Source organism: Triticum aestivum, chromosome 2B (assembly GCF_018294505.1).
Source record: "Triticum aestivum cultivar Chinese Spring chromosome 2B, IWGSC CS RefSeq v2.1, whole genome shotgun sequence".
In the NCBI taxonomy this organism is placed as follows: Eukaryota; Viridiplantae; Streptophyta; class Magnoliopsida; order Poales; family Poaceae; genus Triticum; species Triticum aestivum.
This window is the reverse complement of record NC_057798.1, coordinates 25,227,516-25,255,061: the sequence shown is the minus strand read 5'-3', so window position 1 is coordinate 25,255,061 and position 27,546 is coordinate 25,227,516. Positions and strand designations below refer to the sequence as shown.

The 27,546-nt window shown below is 45.4% G+C and overlaps 1 protein-coding gene across 1 annotated transcript; it reads right to left on the bottom strand.

Moving 5' to 3' along the window:
• Positions 1-9,568: 9,568 nt before the first annotated feature.
• LOC123043212 (putative disease resistance protein RGA3) lies at positions 9,569-13,022 on the bottom strand. Its single transcript, XM_044465588.1, has 2 exons — positions 12,810-13,022; positions 9,569-12,560 (listed from the first exon to the last, which is right to left on the bottom strand). The coding sequence occupies exon 2, from the start codon at positions 12,524-12,526 to the stop codon at positions 9,752-9,754; it is 2,775 nt and encodes a 924-aa protein (XP_044321523.1). The 5' UTR covers positions 12,527-12,560; positions 12,810-13,022; the 3' UTR covers positions 9,569-9,751.
• Between the last annotated feature and the right edge of the window lie 14,524 nt (positions 13,023-27,546).

Genomic DNA, 27,546 nt, shown 5'->3' with positions numbered 1-27,546 from the left:
CGGGGTCGAGGTTTGGCTCCAGCCGGCTAGTTTCTTCTTCAAAGTTTTGACAAAATTCTGCAAGGGTGATCACTAAGTCAAGGGGATGGTCGAATGGAAAAAGCCACAATTAGAAATGTTTGCCAAACATAGAGGTTTACCTTCAAGCATAAGAAACAGCTTCTTGGCAAGGCCACTCAGGAAGGCCTCCAGTTCAGTTTTCTTCTCAGTCAATTTGCTGACTTGGTCGGTCAGGGCAGCTTTATCAGTTTTCAGTCGACTGACCTCCTTGTTAGCAATCCCAAGAGCAGCTTTCAGATTGGTATTGTCTTGTTCGAGCTTGGTGACTGAAGCTAACTTCTCGTCAGCAAGCTTGATCTTCTCAGCTAGCTCAAGGTCTTTCTTCTGTTGGGCCTCCCTTACCTTACCTACAAATTACAGCAAGATCAGATTTTGAAACAAGCAAGGGGAAAAGCAGTCGTCAGGGTCTCACCAAACATACCTTCGGTCTCCTCCTTTGCCTTTGTCAGCTTCTCTTGAACCAGCTTCAAGCTCAGCTCGACTTGAGTATGCTTGTGTTCCAGCTCCGAGTAGCGAGCCACAAGATCACAAGAGTTCTGCGAAGAACCAATCAACTAAAATGTCAAATATAATTCACTTCCGAGTGAAAAAGGGAAAAAACACACGTTTCTAAGACTACAGCCGAATACAAGCATTCGACCGTAGTCTCGGGGACTACACCCAGTGGGTGCACTCAGCGTGCCCCCACTAATCCTGTTGAAGACAAAGTCGACCAGTAGACCTCAAAAAAAAGTGCGAGATGCATTCTCTAAGACTGTGATCAACTGCAAGCAGTCGACCACAGTCTCGGGGACTACACCCAGTGGGTGCACTCAGCGTGCCCCCACCGGTTTGTGAAATCCAGTCGACATAGTCGACTGACAGAAAGACTGAAATTATAAAGCCTAAGGCCGACTGCCAGCAGTCGACCTTAGCCTTGGGGACTACACCCAGCGGGTGCACTCGGCGTGCCCCCGCTAATACGGAGTTCAATCGACAACACCCAGTGGGTGACTACTATAAATTCCGGAAAGGAAAAGTTTTTGGCAGCATATCCAACAGAAGAAATGGTGGTCGACTGACCTGAACATTGCTTTGGAGGGCAGAACTGGCGTCATAAGCTGCCTGGCTCGCGTCCCGGATGGTCTTCAGCTCCTCCATCATGAGTCCCGCCTGGCGTATCGCCTCCTTCGCTGCGCCAGCTTGGTCCTCTGGGACGTGGTGCGTCGTGAAGAGGGAGGGCTGCTGAGCACTCGTCAGTGGATTTGCGAAGGACACCGTGTGTCGAGTGGTGTTCTCTTCCTCCACAGTCAGAATCTCAGGCGCCGTCACATCCTGAGGCACCTTACTGGCGGACGCTTTCCGACTCCTCCTGCGCTTCAGTGGCTCTTCATCCTCATCATCATCAGGAAGATTGATAACAGTATTGGGTGGAGCTGCGGAGAAGAATCAGGATCAGAGATCGCGAGTCAGTCGACTAAGAACGGCGTTAAGAATACAGTACCTGGGTTCGAAGTTGCTGCGTCCTCCATCTCGTGGTCATCAGCCCGGGCCGAGGTTTCAGAAGTAGCAGCACTACAACTCCAAAGGATCAGTCGACCAACTTCAGCGTCGACCAGAGACAAAGTTCACACAAAATGAGAAGATTCAAACAACACGATTACCCTGATATGGTAGGGATGGACACCTTCATCTTCGGCAGGAGCTTGAGCGGCTTCGACGAGGCTGCCCTGGGCTGCTTCGGCGCCTTTTCAGTCGGCACCGGAGAGATGGTCCGAGGGCGCTTGGTCGACTGAGTGGTGGTCGCAACCCCCTTACCACGTTCGGTTGAAGGGTTGTGGACAAGCTTCGACCGCCTTTCCGAGCGCGGTGGTACGACTTCCTCCTCCTCTTCCTCCTCGTCTTCAACGTCATCGTCATCGCCGTCGTCATCATCATCGTCATCGTCATCCCCTGCAACGTCCGAGTCCCACTCCTCCTCTTCCTGGCTCTCACCCCCGCTCGCCTCACCCTCCTCAGTCGGAGTTTGTGCCCCATTGGGCATCGAGTACAGCTCGGTGAGAGCCTAGCAGATATCAAGACGAGGATCAGTCGACCAGTTGGCAGGATAAACAGAAATGAATGCGACAAGAACGCAGTGGAGGGCAGAGCAAATGTACCTTGTTTGGATCGCTGTTGTGGTTGAGTGGAGGAATCCTTCTGGCTCCGCGTGGGTTGTCCTTGTTTCCAGTAACGGCTACCATCCATCTTTCCAGAGTGACATCGTCGACTGCTTCCGGATGGACTCGAGTCTCGTCTTCGGTCCCACAGTACAACCACATGCAGTGGCTCCGGAACTGAAGAGGCTGGATGCGACGCCTGAGGAAGACCTCCAAGAGGTCCATGCCCGTCACTCCCTCCCGAACCAACTGCACCACGCGCTCCATCAACATCTTCACATCAGCTTTCTTCTCCGGAATCAACTTCAGGGAGGAGGGCTTGTTCACTCGGTCCATGGTAAACTGTGGGAGTCCACTCGACTGCCCCGGCGTCGACTGGTCCCGGCAGTAGAACCAAGTCGACTGCCAGCCTCTGACCGACTCGGGAAAGGTCATGGGCGGGAAGGTGCTCTTATTCCTCACCTGGATCCCCAGACCCCCACACATTTGGACGACTCGGGTTCTCTCATCACCTGGGCTCGCCTTCTTCACGGTCTGAGAGCGACACGTGAATATATGTTTGAACAAACCCCAGTGCGGTCGACAGCCCAAGAAACCCTCACACATGGACACGAACGCAGCAAGATAGGCAATGGAGTTTGGGGTAAAGTGGTGGAGCTGCGCTCCGAAGAAATTCAAGAAGCCACGGAAGAAAACACTCGGCGGCAAGGAAAACCCACGATCGACATGGGTGGCCAAAAGCACACACTCACCCTCTTCTGGCTGAGGCTGCCACTCCTTCCCCGGAAGCCTCGCAGCTCCGTGAGGGATCAAGCCCTCGTTGGCCATGTCGAGGAGGTCATTCTCTGTGATGGTCGACTGGATCCAGTCTCCTTGGACCCAGCCCTTCGGCAGGCGGGATCTGGACGAGGACCCTCCGCGGCTGGTGGATCTCCCCTTCGCCTTCTCCGACGCCGACGCCTTCTTTGCACGCTCCAGCGCCGCCGTCTTCTCCTTGGCCATGGTCGCCGGCGAGATGCGCGAAGGGAAGTGGTGCGGGGGCGAGAGCGAGCACGCTGGGCGGAGAAGAAGGAAGCAGAGAGAGGGAGAGAATGCTGAGGCGCATCACAGAAATCCTCGCTGGGCACATTTATAAGGCCCCTTCCGAGTGGATGACAGGTGGGCCCGTCGATCTAATCATATCTGGGAGCAGTTATGCAGACGGGATACGTGGCGAAAAAGGCGGCGCGGAGATCGAGGCGTCTATGCCCCGTCCCATCCGAACGCCGCGGTCCGCCCCGCTTCGTGCGCGTCCCCAAATTTCGCATCCCGCGGAATCCGCGAACAGCAAATCAGTCTGTCAGACGCGGTGTTTCCGGCGATCCGTCGCTCGGAAATCGTCGAAGCCCGAAAGATCACTCGACGCAAAAATAGAATGGATCGAGTCGACTGATGGCAAGTTGCTCTCTGTCGACGAAGAGATTCTTTGGTCCAGGACAACACATGACCAGAGCGCAAAGGTTAATCAGAAACAACATCAACTCCTTCCTCACTCGAAGCCTCAATCCATTCGGGGGCTAATGATGGGGTTATGTACCTAGGGTAGGGTCATGGACCTGATCCAAGTACCTTACCCAAGGACACCCTTAGAAGAAGTCACCTTCCAGTCGACCAACGAGGGACACACTCGACTGACTTGAAGGACTCGACCACGAAGACTCACTCGACCACCGGAAAGTCAAGAGGCACTCTGCACTGCAACGGCCTGTAATCAAGTAGACTTTATGATAGTAAAGGCACTTTATGTGGGGCGTTACCAGTAACACCCCAGACTTAACTCACCTTAAACCCTCTCCTACGTGGGCTGGCTGGGGTCCTGGCGCACTCTATATAAGCCACCCCCCTCCACAGGCAGAAGGGTTCGGCACCTTGTAATTCATATACTCATAATCCACTCGACCGCCTCCGGGCTCCGAGACGTAGGGCTGTTACTTCCTCCGAGAAGGGCCTGAACTCGTACATCCTTTGTGTTTACAACCTCTTCATAGCTAGGACATTGCCTCTCCATACCTACCCCCCACTCTACTGTCAGGCTTAGAACCACGACAGCGACGTCACCCGCCTCTTGGAATTACAATCAGTCAACAAATCATAGACCAAATGAGTATGATAACAATTTCGGCTGCCGGGGCTAGTCCCGCCTCCCGAGCCAGAAAATCCATGCACTCTACGTGATGAAGTTCCGAGCGAACTAGTACCGCTTGAGGAAATACCGAGTGCGTCAACACTTGGTGCATATCCCTTTTTTTATTGGTGCTAAAGGCCACAATTTGTCTTCTTCTGAATAGATCAATCCGGGTATCACAAAGCTTTCCCGTAAACTTGCTCATCAACACCTTTTCCACAGTGGTGGACCTTTCAGCCCGGCATGTTCTCTCTGCAAGCAATCAAACGGTGCCCTGAGTGCGGCGATCACTCGAAATCCTTCCATCTAAGAGCCAGTCGGTTTCCACTCTGAGATCCTGACAGACTCGAGGCTATTGACGAGGGAATAGATACAGGGTATCCCCATGATGACATACAACCTAGCCAGTGGCGGAGCTAGCTCCCGGCGACCCGGGGCAGCTGCCCGGGCTGCTCCGGCCATTCTTCACTAAAAAATACAAAGAAACCATGATTAGCATTACTAATTAATTACTTGGGCAAATGCTGGGTAACATCGTTATGTAAAGACTTTGCCCCGGCTCCTTCAGCTGGCTGGCTCCGCCACTGAACCTAGCTAAAGGCTCAGACCCATGAAGTTCACAATCCATGGGTTGGCTTAGTAGGGGTTCATTTTGTTGATGATAAAGAGCCCCAAAACGGCATCACCTCAGGTAGTCGGGTGAAGGTCTTGAGTTGGTCACCCACAGGAGGAACGACAGTTAGTCTACCACGATTAGCTAGATGAGGCAACACCCACGGTCTCCATGAAGCATTAAATACAACCATTACCAATTGGTGCATATCTAGATAAATGCGTCCACTATTAAAATTTGCAGTGTGTAATGAGAAGACCGTTTCAGAAAATCTCGTTTGAGAATAAATACGACCACTATTAAAATTTGCAGTGTGTAATGGGAAGACCGGTTTCAGAAAATCTCGTTTGAGAATAAATACGACCACTATTAAAATTTGCAGTGTGCAATGGGAAGACCGGTTTCAGAAAATCTCGTTCGAGAATAAATACGACCACTATTAAAATTTGCAGTGTGTAATGGGAAGACCGGTTTCAGAACACACACACACGCGTACTAGTTGGATTGTTGCAAAAGCAAGTATGTCAATCAACTTAATTACAACAAGAAATTATTTAGTGCACAACTCACAAAGCAGTAGCACGGAACTTAAATAAAACATTCAACGTCACAAGGCAAGGGGAATACTAGATGGAGTAAATGGAGGCATTCCTAACATGCATCGCGAAGTTTGCACGTGGAGGCTACAATTTTTTTTTTACTGAACTTAGAAACACTTTGAAAATTAAGTTGGCAAAAATGTGGATTCGACGCTACTATCACGAGCAGCTACAGCAACTGCGTTACCACCATGCTAAGAGGTGTATTCCGCTTTCTGTGGGATAGGAACGCTATTTGAGAGCAATAAGACGTTTAAATTCAAATAAATTCAAAAGAATTGGTTGAAACTTAATTTTTTTCTGAAGAGTAACTGAAAGATCGGTTTATGAAATCTCGTTCGAGAATAAAAACCCTCGCAAAACACACACACGCACACACATTAGTGCAATACTGAAATACTATACCTCCGTCCTGGTTTGTTGGCCCCCCTCGCATTTTGTGTTATTGCTAGTAGGATTATTGCAAAAGCAAGTGTGGCAATCAACTTAATCACAACAAGAAATTATTCAATGCACCAGTAGCACAAAGGAGTACATCGAAATAGCTCCACACACGACCTTTTATGCACGGCAGATGGACGATACTAGGATCTGATGTTGCTTAGGTATGGATGGATTTAATCTAACGATTATCAGCCAGTGTCGTCCATGCATCTACCGCAAAATCATCGGCTGCGTTGCACTACTCCAAAACATTCAGGGTCACAAGGCAAGGGGAATACTAGAAGGAGTAAATGGAGACCCTGGGCATTACTAACATGCACCGCGAAGTTTCCACGTGGGGACTACAATATTTTCTAACTCAACTTAAAAACACTTTGAAAAGTCACATGACAAAAATGGGGATTCCACGCTGCTATCTCTAGCAGCTACAGCAAGCGCCTTACCACCATGCTAAGAGGTGTATTCGTTTTCTGAGGCATATGAACGCTATTTGACATCAGTTTTTTCAAAAAAGGAAATATATTAATATCAAGAAGATACCAATTACATCCAGCCTCTGCACCAACGAGATGCGTAAAAACATCAGGATGCACTACACGACCAAAAGAGAAAAAAAGGATCCTGCCACGATGATCAATCACCTGTAGCAGCAGCACTCTAATCACCACCAAAGACAACACTCAGACTATAAAAGAAGGTTCTCTGAAAGCAACGTCTCACGGAAGGACACAATGCACAAGCGTTGTCGTTGCCCGATCAAAGATCGTAGATTTTTGCCCAGGAGAAAGACCGTCTTCCCAGAACAATGCATTCAACAAGACCACTGTCAGGCACACCTAGAAAAAGCCAGACCTTGGGTTTTCATCCTGGAAATCACGACTCGGTACTCAAAGGAGCACCATCAACAAAGAAGTCCTCCAATGCTGCCGCCCACACTTGCGAAGGCTACTACTACAAGTCAGCTACCACCAGGCTCACAAGAACTCGTGCCCGCTTTGGACGGGAACATACCCCGCAAGCCAAGTCTAAATAGTTATCTGTGAAGCAAAGTCTTCATCACATCCAAGCCCCCACCGTCGCCACTTGCAGGTCCTCCAATCAAGTTTGACATTAGTTAGTCGTTAAATTCAAATTAATTCAAAACATTTGGTCGAAATTTAAAATTTTCAGCGAGTAATGGAAATATCGGTTTCTGGAAATCTCATTCGAGAATAAATACCCTCGCAAAACACACACACACGCACACACATTAGCTCAGTACTAAAATAGCTAGTAGTACTACTAGTGGGATTATTGCAAAAGCAAGTATGGCAATCAACTTAGGGAGTGACTACGTGCAAGGTGACTGTTTTTAATTTTTGGGTCAGTTGACCAAAAATGCTACACCTACGAAAAATACTATGTAATCTTACGTAAAAATGTTATCTCCTTCCCTAATCCTAACCAATCCCCCTCTGATTTTCAGGGTGTGGAAGTGTGCTATCCAACTAAACAAAGCCACGTCACCCTTTACGTAACTCTTCGTTAAAAACTTTCGTAAGTGTAGCAAAGCTCGTCAGTTGACTGACCATAGTTTTTGCTCAGTCGATTTGCATGCAGCGGCAGCAGTCCCCGTAACGTCTGCACAAGTGCATGTGTGTTCTCGTTAATTACCATCAAGCTGGACCATGGGCTGCCCCCGTCAAGTGCTACTGCAAAGTCAGATATTTTTCTCTCTTGTACGTTGGTACAGAGTACAGACTGCTCTAGTATAGTGTTGAAAGCGTTTACAGGTGACCGAAGAATAGCACTCTCACACATATGTGCAATCTCTCACACATCTATATTTATTTTTATATGCATGCATACAATACATACACATGTACACATGTATATATCATTTTGAAGGGAGAGAAAGCGGGGGGGGGGGGGGGGGTACTTAAACCCATATACTAACCATCTCACTAGAAAACTTATTATTATTATTTTTTGATAAATTACACAGGCCATACGGAATGTTCTTATAGAAGCCACACAACTTTGGACCGAAATGAGGATTGCACAAACATTCTTCATCTTTAAGCGGCTATTGAAAAATAAATGAAGTCACCCAAAATTTGAACTGTTAAATTAAAAATCTAACACCTGTGTTGGTTTCACCTTAAAGAGTAAGCGGTAAAAAATAAGAGTAAATATGAATAAAATAATAAATTTTATAAAAAATGAAATAGTGCAATTGGTATTAACCTTAAAGAACAAAGAAAATGAAAAAATGAAAACAAATAATGAAAAAATTTGCACACAATTTACACAGAAATTGCGTATTCTAAAATATGCAAGAATATGCGTATAATAAAGGAATTTTCACAAAAAAAAGTTTCCTAGGAAGAAATAATTTTTTTTGAGATAAATGCCCTTGGGTGCACTTTATTAAAATCAACCGATGGTTACATCAAAAATAATGTTTGGGACAATAAATTATTAGCATGGTATTACCCTTAACAAAGAAACAAAACAAAATAAAACCGAAACAAATTCAAAATAATAAAGTTTTCTATGAAAGAATGAATTACTGTCTTTTGTATTACCCTTTAATAAGAAAGAATATGAAATAGATACTAAAATGAACTCAAAGTAGTGAAATTTTCAAAGAAAGAATGAATTTGTGACATTGGTATTATGATTTAAGAAATAAAAAAACAAAAAAACAAATCTAAATCAGACAATTACAAAATTTACACACAAAAAATACGCATTATAAAAATACAAAATAATAAGCATATGAAAGTGCTTTTTTGCAAAAAAATATAGTTTCCTATGTACGGTTGAATTAATGACATTCGTATTACCTTTAAAGAAGAAAGAAAGTGAAATAAATACTAAAACAAAACCAAAATAATGAAATTTTCGAAGGAAGAATGAATTGGTGGGCGTTGATATTACCATTTAAGAAGAATGAAAATGAGGAAAAAAAAATCTAAATCAAACAATGACAAATTTTGCAGATGATATACATAAAAGTTGTGATTTGAAAATATATGCAAGAATGAACATATAAAAGTGGATTTTTATACAAAAAGAAGTTTCATTAGTACGCATGAATTAGTGGTACTGGTACTACCGTTAAGGGAATTGAAGTATTCTAATAAAGAATGAATTAGTTGGTATTAACCTTTGTGAAGAAACAAAATGACAAAAAGAAATTGCATACGGGTTTGCATTGAAATTGCACTTTTTCTAATATGAAACAATAGTCATATAATAATTTGATTTTGACACATATTGTATAGTTTTTATGTGTATACATTTACACTCATCAAACACCCTAAAATAGCCGCAAAAGGAAAAAAAAACTAAAAACCAACTAATGAAGGAAAACTGAAAACAAAAGCAAAAACGCACATGTAAATAAAAGAGCGAAAGGGGAAGGCTGGGTCGCACATGTAATGGGTTCAGCCCACTAAGGAATCGACTGACCCAAAATATATGGCCCAGAAAAAAATATGAGCACGAATTTGAAGTAGAATTCAACAGTCGAAAAATTGACTGACCCAAAAGTAATTTTCAGGCGACTTGCGTATAGCGAAAGTGATCAACTTAATTACAACAAAATTTTACTTATTCAGTGCACAAGTGGCAGAAAGCAGTAGCACAGAACTTAAATAAAACATTCAGTGTCACAAGGCAAGGGAGTAAATGGAGGCATCAATAACATACACCTCGAAATTTGCACGTCGGGGAGGCACAGGGTGCGCTAGTAAAATTTGCAGCTAGAGTTGCCACCATTAAAATTTGCGGGCAGGGTGACCTGTGTGATGGCCGGGCACCTCGTGACGCTCAGGTTGAGTGGACCTGTGCAGCGCCCAAGGGCTGACAAGGAGGACAGCCGTGGGCAGTCCGCGATGATTACGTCCCTGAGCAGTGGGAACGCCATTTTCGGCATATCATCCCACGCCACTAGCTCCTCCATGTCGTCCAGCACGATCTTGTTCAGCATTGGGAACTCGCCGCCGCCGCAGAAGCCACTGTCGATCCTCACGACGGTGGTGAGCTCCTTGATAACCAGAAGCTCCAGACAGGGGAGCCGGCCCACGGCCGGAAGATCCTTGAGCTTCCTACAGTTCTTGAGGTACAGGCGCGTAAGCTTCTGCATCTTCTCCGGTTCACTCAGCCAGGTAGGCGACTTCTCCCCAGGGTACCTGGTGATATGTAGGTGATGGAGATGGCTGTGAGGCTTGAGGCCTTCCAGGACGGCCACCGCGGGGTTGCATCCAGCGGCAGGTTCTTCTTCAAGTTGTCGCAAACTCGGAGCCCCCCACTCAAGCTTTAGAACCTTTACAGAAGATTTGTTTCCTAGTAGAGCCTGCTCGGCTTCTTCCTTGCTCCCGACACCGTCGAGGCCTATTATTCTCAGCGTCCCTCGTAGGGAGTTCATGTTGGCCAGCTCCAACACGCTATGCCCTTCTTTCTCCAAACCCCTCTTGACCTCGAACACGATCGATTCTCGAAGTTTAACCAACATTCCTATTCCGCTTATGTTGGTGATACACTGTCTTTTTCTGTCTCTGTTCTTCTCTTCGTCGCCCTGGCCCACACTCAGTGTCTGGAGAAACAGTAGCCTGGTGACTTGGTCACCGAGATTGTTGCTGATGGTGATAGGAAGACCAAGGTACCTCACATGTTTCAGCTTGCCAATACTTGCTGGAAGTTCAGGTATTGCTGTCCCCGTGAGATCCAGTACTCTCACACCTTTGAATTGTTGGAGCATATCTTTGTCAGTGTCACTGATCAAGTCATTACCATCATTTAGGACTAGCAAGGTCCGCAGATTGCTGAGTCCTATGGAGTACTCCTCGAGCTTATCAAGACGGCTGCTGGTAACCGACAAGTGGCGAACCGTTGTAGGGATGCTTGTCCTGGCTGCGCCTGTGCTATGGCTAGTACTGTCGCCAGAGATGCTCATGCAGTTGTTGGCAGAGGCCACGCGTATCATCCAATGGATCTGCTCGTGGATCACATAAGTCGGTTCTTTGCGTCCTGGCTCACATACTTCTCTGAACAATGACCGATCCACAAGGCTGTCGAAGTAGGCCCTGGCGACATCTTCCATGCTCGGACCCTGCCGAGGGTCCTCCACGAAACCATGTGCTATCCACATGTTCATCAATTTCTTAGGCTCGAAACTCCAACCGTATGGGAATATGCTGCAGAACTCGAAGCAGCGCTGCAGGTGCGGCGGCAGATGGCGATACGTGAACAGATGGCCCTCCAATACGCTGCCCAGATGATGTTCAATGTTGTGTAAGATGTCGCACCTCTTGTCACTTGTGGTTTGTTTCCTGAGCGCCTCACCGATCTCTACGGCTGCCAACGGCGATCCCTTCAGCTTGGGCACTTGATTGTTTAGCAGCTTCTGTATCCTGGTACTACCACTAGTACCATCAATCACAGCGTGGTTGAGCAGATCTGTGACCTCTTTGGGTTTGATCCCATCTAGAGTGATGCTTGCATCAGCTTTGAACGTGTCCGAACAGATCTTGGCCCGAGTCGTCATCACGATTCTGCTTCCATTTTCGGCGAAGCGCTTAAAGGAGTCCAACGCTAAAGATGCCTGCTTCCTCTTCTGCTCGCTGGTCGCCGATTCATGGTTCCATACGTCGTCCAGTACCAGAAGGCACCTCTTGGACGCCAAGAGCTTCTCGAGTTCCCTCTGGAGGCATGCGACGTTCATCTCGCCGACCGGTTTTTCACCGGCACCAGACTTCCAGATCTCTTTCAGGAGGTCTAATTCGGTGTTTTTGCCATATGCGTGCACCCATATGCCAAGATCAAATTTGTGTTTAGCTGCCCGAAACACCTGGCGAGCAAGCTCGGTCTTCCCCATCCCGGCATGGCCGACGATGGCAATTACCTGCTTCACCTTGCTGTCCACTTTGTTACCATCCGGCTGCTTCTGCAACATGGAGACCAGGTGAGCATACTCCTCCTGGTACCCGAAGAAGCTCTCCTGGTCCCTCACCGGGATCGGGCCCGTTTCTTCTCTTGTCAAGAAGGGGGGGCTCTGCACTTGATGGAGTTCCCTCGTCCTCTCACGAGTCTTCTCTAGACTGTCGAGCACTTTCTTGAGCTGAATCGCTAGCCAACCTTTGTTGGATTGCGTGCCGTGCCGCTTCTTCTTCTTCTTTGTCTTTTTTTTCCTCTTCTTGATCACGGCTGCTGCCTTGATCTCCAGCTCGAACAGGTCGAGAACCTCCTCGGCGTCGTGGATGTCATCCTTGAGCCGCCACAGGAGGTCGAGCTTGACTTGGTCGTCGATAAAGGCCGTGCTGGATGGGTTGAGGGAGCATCTGATGCCCTCCAGATCCTGCGCAAGTTTCCGCAGCAAATCCTTGTTGCCCTGAGAGAGTTTGTAGTTGGTGACTTTGCCGTCTGCCCAGTCCCGTGCGACCTCCATGAGCTTGGTGATATGAGGCGATAGGAAGAACCCCATCACTGTAACTCCAATAGCTACTTCTGCCACTACCACCATGGCCGGGCACGGCTGCAGCTAGCTGTCACCGCACCTGCCAATCATCGTGTAACTATAAATTAATGATGGGAAACGACGAGATCTAAGAGCAATGGAGGATGAACTGCCTGTATGTAGCTGACAGGAGGATGAAAGGAATGAGTGAAGAATGATACTACTCCCTCATTTCGTAAATATAAGTCTTTCTAGAGATTTCAATATGTAGGATGAACTGCCTGTATGTAGCTAACAGGAGGGAGTACAAGTTAATTTAACGCAAATTGTACGACCTTAGTAGCAGTACCTGTGAATTCGCAAGACCCGAAGTAATGTTAGCAATGGATGATGATCTGGCATATACTCAAAGACCTATCCCCCGACGACCGATGGAAAGATGTTCGTCTCTTCGGGCTCATACGACCGAGATCTGCTCATCCTACCGAATGAAGCGGGGTGGGGCAGGGGACGAGGGAGACGGAGACGGGACAAAGAGGATACAAAGAGGGTGTGAGTACTGAGAATCGGATGGAAGGAGGAAGGTGATCATGCATGCATGAAGACTAGTCAAAGTCGTCCAAGTCAACCGCGCGTTAGACAGATCATTAGGTTATTTTATATTATATATGTAGAGAGACAATGAAGTGGTGACTAGAGACAAAAAAAAGACTAGAGACGTGCCAGCGGTTGGTGGTCCATAAGAGACAAAGATGAAGGTGCAGGCTGGCCGATCGATGCCACTGGCTGTGTCTAAAAATAAATGACTCAAGTTTATATTAACTTTGTATCCCTATTATTATAGTACATCAATTTTCAAAATTGGATTGTCCACCCACAGCAATGCAGAAACGTTTGTTAGCCATTGATTTCTTCCACGGGCTGAATCTCTGCCATTTATCAATGTTGAGCCTAACTTATCCAACGGTCATGGTTTGTGGGATTCGCTTCCCCACGGCGCGCGCCAAAACAAGGTCGGGGATCTTTCTAGAGTTAACCACACCTGACATCTGAGTGGACACTTGCTTGAGAGCTTCACGTGAGGAGATAGCTTTATACTGTGAACTGGCAAGGTGTACCCAGTATAGACTGGAAGCATCTAAACAAGGGTAGCGGCATATATTACTACAGTAGCAATATGCTCTTCACATTACTGTTGAATGCATGCATGTATACTGGCCAAACCTCGGGCCGGGCCTAGCCAAGCCCGACACAAAAAACTCAGGCCTGGGCCCGGCCCGGCCCGGCCATCGGCCCTGTGTTTCTGGGCCCGAGCCCGGCCCGAGCACGTAAAAGCCCGTCGGGCTTCGGGCTGGCCCGGCCCGACCTTCAGAAAATGGCAAAAACGACGGGCCCGGGCCTGGTCTGGCCTGGCCTTCGGGCTCAAAAACTAGGCCCGAGCCCGGCCCGGGGGCAGCGTCGGGCCGGGACAGGTCGGGCTTTTCCGGGCCGGGTTGGGCCGGGCTTCCCATGGCCAGGACTACATGCATGGAAGCATTCTTATTTTCCTCAAAAGAATTAGTGCACTGTAAAAAGTGTATGCATGGCAATATTGTTGTTCGTTGAGAGAAATATTCAAACAACCAGTAGAAAATTTACCTACAAAAAGATAGTAGAACAGAACATTAAGATTTAGATTTTACTTTATTTGTCTTAACGGGCGATAAGTTATTTAAAACATTGTGCGGTCCAGAACACACAAATCACGTAGAGTTTTTAAGAAAACAGTGACTTAAAGGTTTGGGGAGGTGGAAACTATAATATCAAACTAATTTTATCAACATTTCAAGTTTGATTTTTAAAAACTAGAAGATTTCCTAAACACGTCAATAACAATTCGTTTGGAATAGAAGTATATGATTTTTCTAATGCATTCTTCATATAGGAATTCATTGTGCTCCCATGGTTTGATACGAATAGTAGAAAAATTTCCACAAGTTCCCACTAGAGATGTTTCGCAAAAAGAAAATAAAAAAGTTCCCACTAGAAAGTCAAATGTATTTTTGAAAATTACATAATAATTTTATTATAACATAGGATATTTACTTTTAATTTAAATGATTTAGTACTGTAATCACACTCACACATCAAAATCTAACGTGCAAAGCACGTACAAATTACTAGTTAAAATTAGTATAAACTTAAGTCACTTATTTTGGGACGAAGGGAGTATCAACTAATAGTCGATCTATTTATGGAATTGTTGTTTCACATCTAGATGCAATATATTACCTCACATCTAAGTCTCTCACCATTGAATTGTTTTGTATTTACAATTCGTCCAAACTATTGATCTGCTCCATACCGTTGTGTCCTTTCATTTTTTTGCTTGCCTGCGTCGGCCTTGTAGGCCTGTGTTTTCACGTGGCTGTCTCGGAGCATCTCTAGCAGACCCTGTATAATGACGACTCGTAAAATGCGTTTACAGTTCACATAAAAACGGATTTGCGGGCCGACGTGGGCTGCGGCCGAGCAGACCCCGGGTAGTCGACCCGTAAAAGAGCATATGAGTCGGCTACGTGGGGTCTGCTCGGCCGCAGCCCGCATCGGCCCGCAAATCCGTACACCCCCAAAGTGAATTTAACAGCAATTCTGACAATTCAGTTCAAATTTGAAGATTAAAACTTAGTCCGGGCGCAAATAAAAGCATAATTCATATGACAAACGCAAAAGGACTTCATGCAAAAGCGACGACCACGTCCATCATCATCTTGGTCGCTTTTCACCCGTCGTCATGATCTTCACTCCGCATCACCTCCATCGATGCCATCGCTGCCCCCGAATCCATCGCCGGCACTTGTTCCAACTCCGGCATCGAAAGCATCGTCGGGTGCACTGAATGCATCAGCAACACTAGTCCCAAATCCTGATGAGAAAACATCATCGGCACCGTAACACGCACCGGCAGTAGCTAGCATCCTCCACTTCAAGATGTCTCTCCTTTCCATATCATGTCATTCTTTGGTGATGTCGTCCATGTCATCATGGTTTAATGTCATGATCCTGTTTTTTCGGCAAGAAGCTTGGACATGGCTTTGTTTTCAGTGGCACGTGCTCTTCTCCCCTCAATGGCCACCTTGCGCAACCCCTCGTCCTTGAGCAATTGCCACTTCTATTGCTTCTCTCATGCCTTCTTCTCGGCCAACTCTTTCTTTGTCTCCAATGTCTTTGCTAACATCAACTCATTTGATTGCACCATGGCATCTGTGTTGTCCCGCAAGCCCGATGCTTCATGTTCCCTCTTGATCTTCTCCTTTGTCTTCTTGTCACCATCGGGCTTGTTCAAGTTTCATGGGCCATCATCATCTTCATCTTCAATCATGTTCTTAAGTGAACCTCTTTTCGGTGGGGATTCTCTATCAATCAACTTCCACTTGTCACACCATTTGAGCAAGTCCCAACAATGCTCTGGTTTAATTCTTTTGCCTTTGGAAGCATCCATGTCTTTGTATCTTTGTTGGGGAATTTTCTCCTACACAATTAGAACAATGTCAAATGATGCAATCACTTCAAATGGTACAAATGATTTGCACAACATGGGCCGTGAAAACGAACTCACATAGTCAGATTCCACGATTCCACTTGGAGGTGCATGCTACCTCTTGAGCTTGCATTGGTTTTCCATTGAAGAGGAAAGGGTAATGCAGCAAAGTAGCGCCTGTATTTTCCTCAGTTTTGAGAACCAAGGTATCAATCCAGTAGGAGACAACGCACAAGTCACCGAATACCTGCACAAACAATCAACAACTTGCACCCAACGTGATAAAGGGGTTGTCAATCCCTTCACGGTCACTTGCAAAAGTGAGATATGATAGAGATAGATAAACGGTAAAGAAAATATTTTTGGTATTTTTGGTTTATAGATCGGAAAGTAAAAGATTGCAAAATAGTAGATCGGAAACTAGTAAGATGTAAACGAGATTAAATAATATGGAAAAGAGATTCAATATAATGGAAAAGAGACCCGGGAACCATAGGTTTCACTAGTGGCTTCTCCCAAGATAGCAAATATTATGGTGGGTGAACAAATTACTGCCGAGCAATTGATAGAAAAGCACATAGTTATGATGATATCTAAGGCAATGATCATGAACATAGGCATCACCGCCGTGCTCTAAAAAGATATAAGTGAAGCACTAGAGCAATATTGCCTAGCTCAAAAAAATATAATCGAAGCACATAGAGTATTCTAATAAATCACGATTCATGAATGTCTCTCCCAAAAGGTGTGTACGACAAGGATGACTATGGTAAACTAAAAAGCAAAGACTCAAATCATACAAGACGCTCCAAGCAAAACACACATCATGTGGTGAATAAAAATATAGCCTCAAGTAAAGTTACCGACAGAAGAAGACGGAAGAGGGGATGCCTTCCGGGGCATCCCCAAGCTTAGCCTTTTGGTTGTCCTTGAATATTACCTTTGTGTGACTTGGGAATCCCCAAGCTTAGGCTCTTGCCACTCCTTATTCCATAGTCCATCAAATCCTTACCCAAAACTTGAAAACTTCACAACACAAAACTCGACAGAAAATCTCATGAGCTCCGTTAGTATAAGAAAATAAATCACCAATTCAAGGTACTGTTGCAAACTCATTCTTTATTTACATTGGTGTAATATCTACTGTATTCCAACTTCTCCATGGTTCATACCCCCCGATACTACTCATAGATTCATCAAAATAGGCAAACAAGACGCGAAAAACAGAATCTGTCAAAAACAGAAAAGTCTGTAGTAATCTGTAACTCTCAATTACTTATGTAACTCCAAAAATTCTGAAATAAATTGGTAGACATGAGGAATTTGTCTATTAATCTTCTGCAAAAATAATCAACTCAAAAGCACTCTTCTGTTAAAAGTTACAAATAAACTCGTGAGCGCAAAAGTTTCTGTTTTTTCAGCAAGATCAAATCAACTTTTACCCAAGTCTTCCCGAAGGTTCCACTTGGCACAAACACTATTAAAAAATAAAACCACATCTAACCATAGGCTAGATGAATTATTTACTACTAAACAGGAACAAAAATAAAATTGGGTTGACTCCCAACAAGCGCTATCGTTTAACGCCCCTTGCTAGGCATAAAAACAAGAATAGATCTAGGTATTGCCATAATAATGATAGGGAAAATCTCGAAAACTCATCTCATACTACCTACGTTCCGCAGCAAGTTTCCTTTGTGGCAAGCAAAAGTAATCAAAAGGGCTAAATTTAATGGGACAGAAATCCCCAAGATCAAGCTCGGGAGGAATTGTTTCCTCCTTCGGCCCTTCATATTGTACAACCAACTCATCATTATAGGTGTTCTTTTGGCAAAAAAGTCATGAGCCTTTGTTCAAGAGAGAAACCCAATCCGTTGTTCTGAATAGCAATATTATCATTAAGTTCAGAAATCCTATCAACTAGAACATCAGTAGGGACCCTCTTTCTTAGATTTTCATTATAAGCAACATGATCTAAGGATCGTAAACGCATAATGTCTTCTTGGTTAAAGAGAATTGCTTCTATGGGAGGACGACCAGCGTCTGCCCTATAATGCGTAAAAATTTCATTAGCCTCTTATATTATAAATCTAAACTCATGTGCTAGAAAGATGGTAGCCGCGCCCTTAACAGAAGAATGCTCGATATTAGAAAACTCAAGAAAAATCCTTTGTATGCAAGGATGCATGTGAATAAATTGTCTTTCAAGTTCAACTACGAGCAAAGATATAGCGTCCGCAAGACTACTAGTTTTGATGTAGAATAGACCCACCCATAGTGGGTAAAGAACCAGCACAAGTAAAGAAATCTTGAATAACCCCTTTTCCTATAATATTACCACTACTAATGCGAAACTTTCTAGTGTGTAGAATAGTAGGTTCATGAGGATTCGTATTATCAGAAGCATCAAAGTTCCCCCCATCGTTACTACTATCCCTTTCAAAGATAACCTCCTCAACTTCAAGACATGATGACAACAAACCAATCTAGCAAACGAGCAACCAGAAAGAAGACGAACGGAAGAGGGGCGAAGAAAATGCAAGGGTTTTCGAAAATCATTTTAGAAGTGGGGGAGAGGAAAACAAGAGGCGAATGGAGAATAATGTAATGCAAGGCAGAAGAGTTTATGATGAGTACTTGGTATGGCTTGACTTGACGTAGATCTCCCCGGCAACGGCGCCCGAAATCGGCAAGTTGACGGGAGATCAAATCTTATCTTGACTTGGCGTAAATCTCCCCGTCAACGGCGCCAAAAATCCTTCTTGCTACCTGAAAGTGCTAGTTATCGACTAGAGGGGGGGTGAATACGCGATTTTTATGAAAGTCTTCAAAACATGGAAGTTTCAAAGACAAACAATGGAAACAACCTAATTGATATGCAGCGGAAGATAAACTACAACAAGCAAGCCATAATAAAAAATGCAATAGCATTAACGTTCGAAGATTAATAGCAGCTAGGTAGTAGGATCAGGATGGAAGATAGTATGAAGCCAATCAACAATAGTAGTCAAGCAATGAAGTCAATCAGATAAGACGATAAGCAATGACTTCACGAAGACAAACTCAAGTAAAGGAGGGAAGAGATAGAACCAGTTGCTTGTTGAAGACACAGGATTTGTTGGACCAGTTCCAGTTGCTGTGACAACTGTACGTCTGGTTAGGCAGGCTGAGATTCAACTTAGAAGACCGTGTCTTCACCTTATTCCCCTTGAGCTAAGGTCACTTAGTCCTCGCCCAATCACTCTGGTAAGTCTTCAAGGTAGACTTCCAAACCTTCACAGACTTCGTTCACCCGACAATCCAAAATGACTCTTGGATGCTCAAAACGCGACGCCTAACCGGCTGGAGGATACACAGTCCTCAAGTGTAATAAGTCTTCAGGTCACACAGACAGAAAGACTTCAGTGATGCCTAACACTCTTTGGCTCTGGGTGTTTGGGCTTTGTCCTCACAAGGATTTCTCTCTCTCTCAAATGCTTCGAGGTGGGTTGCTCTCAAACGACAAAAGCCGTATACTAACTCTGAGCAGCCACCAATTTATGGTGTAGGGGGTGGGCTATTTATAGCCACTAGGCAACCCGACCTGATTTGTCCGAAATGACCCTGGGTCACTAAGGAACTGGCACGTGTTCGAACGGTCAGATTTCAAACACACACGGCAACTTTACTTGGGCTACAAGCAAAGCTGACTCATCCAACTCTGGATAAGATTTGCTCTCATTGTCTTCGCTCGAAGACATAGGATTTGGGTTGAGCATCACTTCAGTTACTCTGACTTAGTTCACTTGGACCCCACTTAACAGTATGGTGGTTCCTATGACTCAACAAAGAAGAAAAGGAAACAACGAAACCACACAGTCTTCGTGCTCCATAGTATTCACGCAATGTCTTCTCATGTCATAGTCTTCAATATGAATATCTTCTCATACCACCATTGTCGTCAATGTCTTCATACATTTTTAGGGGTCATCTCCGGTAGGTAAACCGAATCAATGAGGGACACTACCTGCGTTATCCTGCAATTCTCACAAACGCATTAGTCCCTCAACCAACTTTGTCGTCAATACTCCAAAACCAACTAGGGGTGGCACTAGATGCACTTACAATCTCCCCCTTTTTGGTGATTGATGACAAACTGGTTGAAGTTTTCAACGGGGATAAAGTATGTGAAATTGTAAAGGATAGGAATTTGTCTTCATAAGTAGCAAGGGCTCCCCCTGAAGATGTGCATATAAATAATTTTGCTTTTGGAATGCAAATGCACATGGCAGGTTGTACTTGTGGAGATCCACTTCAACTTATGAAGATAATTCATCATGCATGAAATGATATAGCATATAGGATGACATGCATAATGAAAAATGGACGTCTGCAGGATGATTTAAGTGCGGAAGTTATCATCGCACGTGGAAATGCAAATAAATAGCAGACGACCATCAAGTTTAAGTGTTACAACTCAGAGAACCAAATGTTTCAAAACGCAAGAGTTGTAAGCACGAGGCAAAATATAAAGCAACCGCCCATATGAACCCGCTTGAAGACTATCAACTCATACGCTTTTCCCCCTTTTGTCAGTAATGACCAAAAAGGTTTGAAGACATAGAGCATCTACTCGTCTTCTTTATGAGTAGGTGAAGCAGCAGGGTTGTCGTCGTTGGGTGGCAGTGCAGATGAACTTGGTGCAGTGTCGATGCGCGGAGTAGTAGTTGGAGGTGGTGAAGTAGCATCATCTTCATCATTGATCACTCTAGCATTTACCGTTGCCGCGGAGGAAGAATATTCAGAGTCTTCAAGAGATGGAATTCTTCGTAAGACAGCATTCCGTGGAGGAGTGGAGTCAAACTGAAATCTTTCATTGAAGCCATCGTCTTGAAGATCTGCTTCACCACTAAGCAGGGTCAAACTCTTCCATGATCGCCGGCAAGTTTCGTGAGCAACAATGGCATTCTTGGTGGCAAGGTTGTGAATGCGATTGACATCCACGAAGAGGCTTTGCATCTGTCTCTTGAGCCAAAAGTGTTGTTTATCCTGTTTTTGATGAAGGGCCACAAGAAGTTCTCGATCATTGAGAACGCAAGAACGCTTCCGAGGCCTTTGGGCAATGGTGCTTTCAGTGGCTTCAGTAGGTGCTCGATGAGGCAGACGAGTATTTCCAGCCAATGGATAGATTCGTGTAGCTGCTTGAACACCTGCAATGGGTTGAGTGAAGCTTTGGTGCTCGGCATTCTGAAGACAAAGAGGCTTCTTGGCTGGGTCAGGATATATGGCTTCAACTGACATATCAACCTCAGGTAGAAAAATCACATGATTGCGAGCAGAAGGTTGATAGTTGACAGTAGAGTGTCGCTTTATGAGGCGCATGACCCATGGAGCATAAAACTTCAGACCAAAGAGATCAGAGCCGGAGGCAGCAAGTTGTCTGATGAAGAAATCTTGTGCATTGAAGCTGATGCCATTGAAAATGTAGAAGACCAAAGTCTTCATAGCTCCTTCAAGCTTTGCCGCTGATGAATGTCCTTTGATAGGCCATAGAGTCCGCCTGATGATGTGATATATGGTGCGTGGCAGATACTCAAGGTCTTCAACAAAGAACTCAGTTGGATATTCAGCGTCACGGGGCAAAGGCTTCATCATGCTCAGCATCTGACTCATATTGGGTTCAGGCCTATGAAAGATGCTTTCCAGGGCATTGCGATGATGTTGACAGCCAGGTTCATAGAGTTCTCCGGGAGTGGACAGGCCTGTAAGCTCGATGATATCCATAGCTTTGGCTTCATGATGAACGTTTCCGGTCATCCACTCGAGAACCCAAGTCTTCGTATCTCTGTTGTAGCCGCGAATGTGCAGCGTGGCATAGAATTGAAGCAATAGTTCTTCATTCGAGTGTTCTTTATCTGTGACAAAACTGAGCAGGCCAGCATCACGAAAGCAGTCAAGTGCTTCTTCTAAGCAGGGGAATCCAGTAATGGCTTCAGTGTCGAGGCGCATATGAGGGAAGATGCGTCCTTGATCATACAGAACACGGGAGTAATATCTTCGCTGTTGATGACTCCAGAACCGATCTGATGCAATTCTTGGCTTCGTGTAGGGGTTGTTCGAGCTGTCAAAGAATGTGTTGTGGCTCTTGAAGCCATTTGCATTGAAGGACCCGACAGCGGTGGCAGTACCAGGAAACCTTGGCAGTCTTGGCTTGGGCTTCTGGACTTGAGGCCTATGCTCAACATGATAGTCAAATTGAGGACCAGAGACATTAGGTGGAGGGACCAGAACGGGCCATCTGACTGTTGTTAGCTCTCCGTGGTTATATGCCTGCTCAATTGTATAGGGCCTTGGTGGCGGAACAGGAGCATTGGCAGCAACTGAGGCTTCAGGCTGCACAACAGGTGCTTCAGAAGCAGTAGCCTCACTAGCTTCAGGTGCAGTGACCGCATTAGCGTCAGGCACACTGGTTGTTGCAAGCTCCACATTAGCTTCATCCATGACAATGTCATCAGCTTCACTTGCGTTGGTTGTGGCAGCTTCAGAATTTTCAACCTCCACTTGAGGTGCTGGAGGGTCAGGCATTGACACGTTCACTTCATGAACTATTTCTTCAGGAATGGGGGGAGTAGAGACACGTTCTTCTTGACGTTCTTCATCGGCTGATGCAGCTGGATTGTCTTCAGCAGCAGGTGCTTTAGACGTAGAGACATTCATAGCAGGAGTGGCTTCTGAAAACACTTGACGTGCGACAGGTTGATGATGCACTTCTCCTTCTGGAACGCTCGGAAGAGGAGCTTGAGGCCTTGGTCCTTTGCGAAGCCTTTGAAGTACTGGCGACGCTTTTGGATATGGAGTGGGCAGGCCCTCATCCTCTTCAGCTTGTACAGATGTTGTGACTTGTTGTTGTTGGGGAGTGTTGGGGGAGTCTTGTTCTTGCGGGCGATTAGCCCATGAATCATCCTGTGCAATTGGCGTCAAAGGACGACCAATGCTGATGAGTTCGTTGTTCGTACGAACAGGCGATGATACCACATTGTATTCGATCTAAGGAAGAACTTCATCATCTTCAACATTGTCATGATGACCAATGTCTTCAGCAGCGGTGGGTTCAGCTGCTGGAATATCTTCAGCTTCAGGAGCCTCTGTGGAATCAGGCTCATGAACAGTCATGTGAAGTTCTTGGGATGTAGATGCAGGATGAATCACTGAGATGGGTTCAACAAAAAGGGGCTCTGTGGGAGCAGCCCGATTCTTCTTGGTCTTGCGCTTCTTCTTGGAGGGAGCAGCATCAGAGGCTTCGGTATTCTTCGTCTTTCTCGCCTCTGCGTCGGCAGCCCTTGTTTTCTTTTGTTCTGAAGCGGTTGTGGTGACCTTTGGCTTCGAGCCAGTCATGCTACTTGGGAAGATAATGCGTGGAGCTTCTTGGCTTGAAGGCGCAGGCTGAGCAGCAGGAAGCTTCTTCTTTTTCTTTGCTGCCATCCTGGGGTCAATGCCAGGACGACCAAGTAACTTGCGCTTCTCAGCCTCATTGTAGGCGAGCACACACTTATCAGCCAAACTCTTCATGCACTCACGAGAACCTTGAGCTTCTTGACGCTTATTCAGAAAAGCTTCTTTAAGCTCATGCATCATGACTTCGAAGTTTCGGACGTCTTGAACACTTAGCTTGGCCACATGCTTCTTGAATTGAGCCTTCTCATAATCAATCTTGTTCTTGAGCTCAACAATTCGCTGAGCGAGAGCCAGCTCAGAAGCAATGGCGCCATTGAAAGAGACGCTGAGGCCAATTGGAAGCTGTAAATCTTCAAAGCTGACGTTTGGGGTGTCGAACCACTCATCAATGAAATTGTGGATGATGGCCACATCAAAGAGAGGCAAGTTGTTAAAGATTTCTGCTTCTTCCTTGCTCTTTATCAGCTGCTCAAGAGCATCATCCGCAAGATCTTCATCACTTGATAGATCAATGGGTTCTTCACGCAGAATAGCAGCAGGAGTCAGAGCTTGAGTAGTATGCCTGACAAGTTGTCTTTTCTTCTCCGTCTTCTTGGAGATACGAGATTGATCTTCAGACTGCACACTGGCTTCAGGAGGTGCAGTGCCCAATGGCTTCACACGAGAAGCTTTTGGAGGTGCGGCTGATGATGTAACCTTAACCTTCTTTGGCTTCTTCGGCCTTGGAGTAGGAGCAGGGGCTTCATCAGAATCAGCATCATTGTTGGGATGATCCACTCTGGCACCATGAACCAAGACGTAGGAGATGAGACCATCAAGGTTGGCAAAGGGGCCAATTCTATTCTCTTCAGCTTCACGTGTCCCATCCTCACGGGGAGCAGAGGGACCAGGATTGAAGTCTAATCCCCATGACTTCTTGTTTTCCTTTGCTGAAGACATAGCAAACTAGAAGTTGCGCTTGAAGAGATTGTCGTCGCGACACCAGAGCAATGATGATGGGTCGGCTTCTTCAGGTTGTGGCCCATGGACCATGCAAGGATAGAATTCTTGCGCAATGGCTTCAACTCTGTTCTTGGGGGGAAGGCCTCGATAGAGAATATCACCCCAAGGGCTCTTGATAGCATATTTCTCTGCGTACTCCTGGGTGACAAACTTGTACTTGTACCACTGTTCAGCCCAATAGCATCGAATCCATTGGAGTCGAGTCTTGCGTTGATTGTAATCTTCTTCAGGATCTGTTTTATACATTTCTGCTAGATCCTCAGGAAGATCCTTTGAAGTTCCCCGACGACGTTGTCTGCCACCCTTCCTTGCTGATTTTTCTGCAGTCATGAACTTCAAGTTGAATGGCTTCAATACGTTCAGAGGCTTCAGAGATTTGCACTTGCTGGTCAAGCCGGAACTGGCTTCAGGAGAATTTATATGATGCTGTAAGTATTCTGCAAACGAATGCAGACTATGAGAACCAAGGGATTCTCCCACGGACATGTACCTGTGACAGCATTAGAGATGCGAGGGAAGGGGAAGAGGTCATATGCATTCTCAGAAGATTTTGAAGATAAATCAGTTTGAAGACATTGACCTCATGATGCGAAGACATTCACTTATATGTGGTGAGTTGGTTCCAGATTTGAACCAATCCGTGAATAAGTACAAGTGAGTAATCAAACTAGATAGGAAATCTAAGTGAATAGACTAGGCATTATGAGATGCAGATAGAATAGATCTAACATTGAGTAGGCAAAAACCACTTTCAGTAAGTAGGATGAATCTATGAAGATCAAAAAGGTGGTAAAAATAGAGTTATAATTACCGCACGACGAACTGCTAGATGGGAAGAATGAGAGACCGAGCAGTTCAGTCCACCGTGCCCTAACTTGGCGACGGAGGACACCTACGGCGACGGCGGAGAGGATGATGTCCGCGGCCGGCGTGAGGACGGCGTCGGAGAAGTCGCGGCAGCTAAGCGCTTCGTCGCCAGCGTCGTCGCGAGCTAGCGGTGGCGCTAGGGTTTTGACGGAGGTGGAGAGGTGGAAGAATGATTTCTTTACCGCAGGGGACAAGTATTTATAAGTAGGTGAGAGACACAGCGCAATTATGCTGGTGCCCCTGGCGGTTCACATCTGAGGGGTACGTGGCAAGCATGCAACATACTTAGAATTGTCCCACGTTCCCACGCCCGCCAAGTATGTCGGATGTTCGTTCCGGCTTCTCCGGATATCGACAATTAAGATGATTCATTTAAATAGGACTTGATGTTTTGTCTCTGTGTCTTCTGCTGACAAGGATGCAGAGAAGACATTCAACAGTTTCAATAGAATGCATATGATTTGGACAGATAGAGTTTGAGATAGTAAGCATAGAGAGATTAGGGTCCGATCACATTCACTTACTTCAAAAGATTCAACTTGAAGACATAGCTATAAGTGAATGCTGTAGAGGACAGAACGCTAGTATATATAGATATATGCAATCAACTCATCATAGCGCAGAAAATCATGAAGATAAATAGAAACTGACGACAAACCAAATGTGAAGTCTTTGCAAAATAACGCCATGAGTGAAACACTTCAAACAGAGAAATTTGGTGGTGGCGTTACCCACCGTATAGGAAGTATTAGACCCAGACACGGCGCACAATTATCGTGGCGCTCCGAAGTCAAATTCCATGTTAATGTATTCACACTCAGAGTGTAAATCTTCATTGATTGAAGATATACATTACTTTGTGTGTTGCACATCTAAGTCATCAACATGCATAAGTGTTAGGATGTGTGCCTGATCACAGGACATTAGAGGATTCCAAGATATTTAGCTCACACCGTAACTTGCAAAACCTTTTCTCATCCAAGGGCTTTGTGAAGATATCTGCCAGTTGCTCTTCAGTGTTGACGTGCATGATATCTATATCTTTCTTCATAACATGATCTCTGAGAAAGTGATGACGTATTTCAGTGTGCTTTGTCTTCGAGTGCTGGACTGGATTGTTGGCAATCTTGATGGCACTTTCGTTGTCGCAGAAGAGAGGGACTTGCTTCAGATCGATGCCATAGTCCTTGAGAGTTTGCTTCATCCACAGAAGCTGAGCACAACAGGATCCAGCAGTAATGTATTTAGATTCAGCAGTTGAGAGTGATACACAGTTCTGCTTCTTTGAAGACCAACAGACAAGTGATCGACCAAGAAAATGACATGTGCCTGATGTTGACTTGCGATCCACCTTGTCACCAGCATAATCAGCATCCGAGAATCCAACTAGATCAAACCTTGAGCCCTTTGGATACCATAATCCGAGTGTTGGGGTGTAAGCCAAATATCGAAGAATTCGCTTCACAGCTATGTGATGCGATTCCTTTGGTGCCACTTGGAATCGAGCACACATGCAAACACTAAGCATAATATCTGGCCTAGATGCACATAAATAAAGCAAAGAACCAATCATGGAGCGGTATACCTTTTGATTGAACTCTTTACCATTGTCGTCGGGACCAAGATGATGTTTGGCTGGCATTGGCGTCGTGTAACCTTTGCAATCTTGCATGCCAAACTTCTTCAGGCAATCTTTGAGATATTTTTCTTGAGATATGAAGATGCCATTTCTTTGTTGACGATTTGAAGACCAAGGAAGAACTTCAGCTCTCCCATCATGGACATTTGATATTGCCCTTGCATCATGTACCCAAACTCATCACTGTACTTCTGGTTGGTGCAGCCGAAGATTATGTCATCAACATATATTTGGCACACAAACAGTTCACCATCATATGTCTTCGTGAAGAGAGTGGGATCGAGGGATCCCGGTTTGAAGCCTTTACTTTTCAGGAAGTCTTTGATTGTATCATACCAAGCGCGAGGAGCTTGTTTGAGGCCATACAGTGCTTTGTTGAGTTTGTACACCATATCAGGATGTTTTGGATCTTCAAAGCCAGGTGGTTGTGCAACATATACTTCTTCTTCAATCTTGCCATTGAGAAATGCACTCTTTACATCCATTTGATATAGCAAGATGTTGTGATGATTTGCATAGGCTAGCAGTATGCGAATGGCTTCAAGCCTAGCAACAGGAGCAAATGTTTCATCGAAGTCAATTCCTTCAACTTGAGTATATCCTTGAGCCACAAGATGTGCTTTG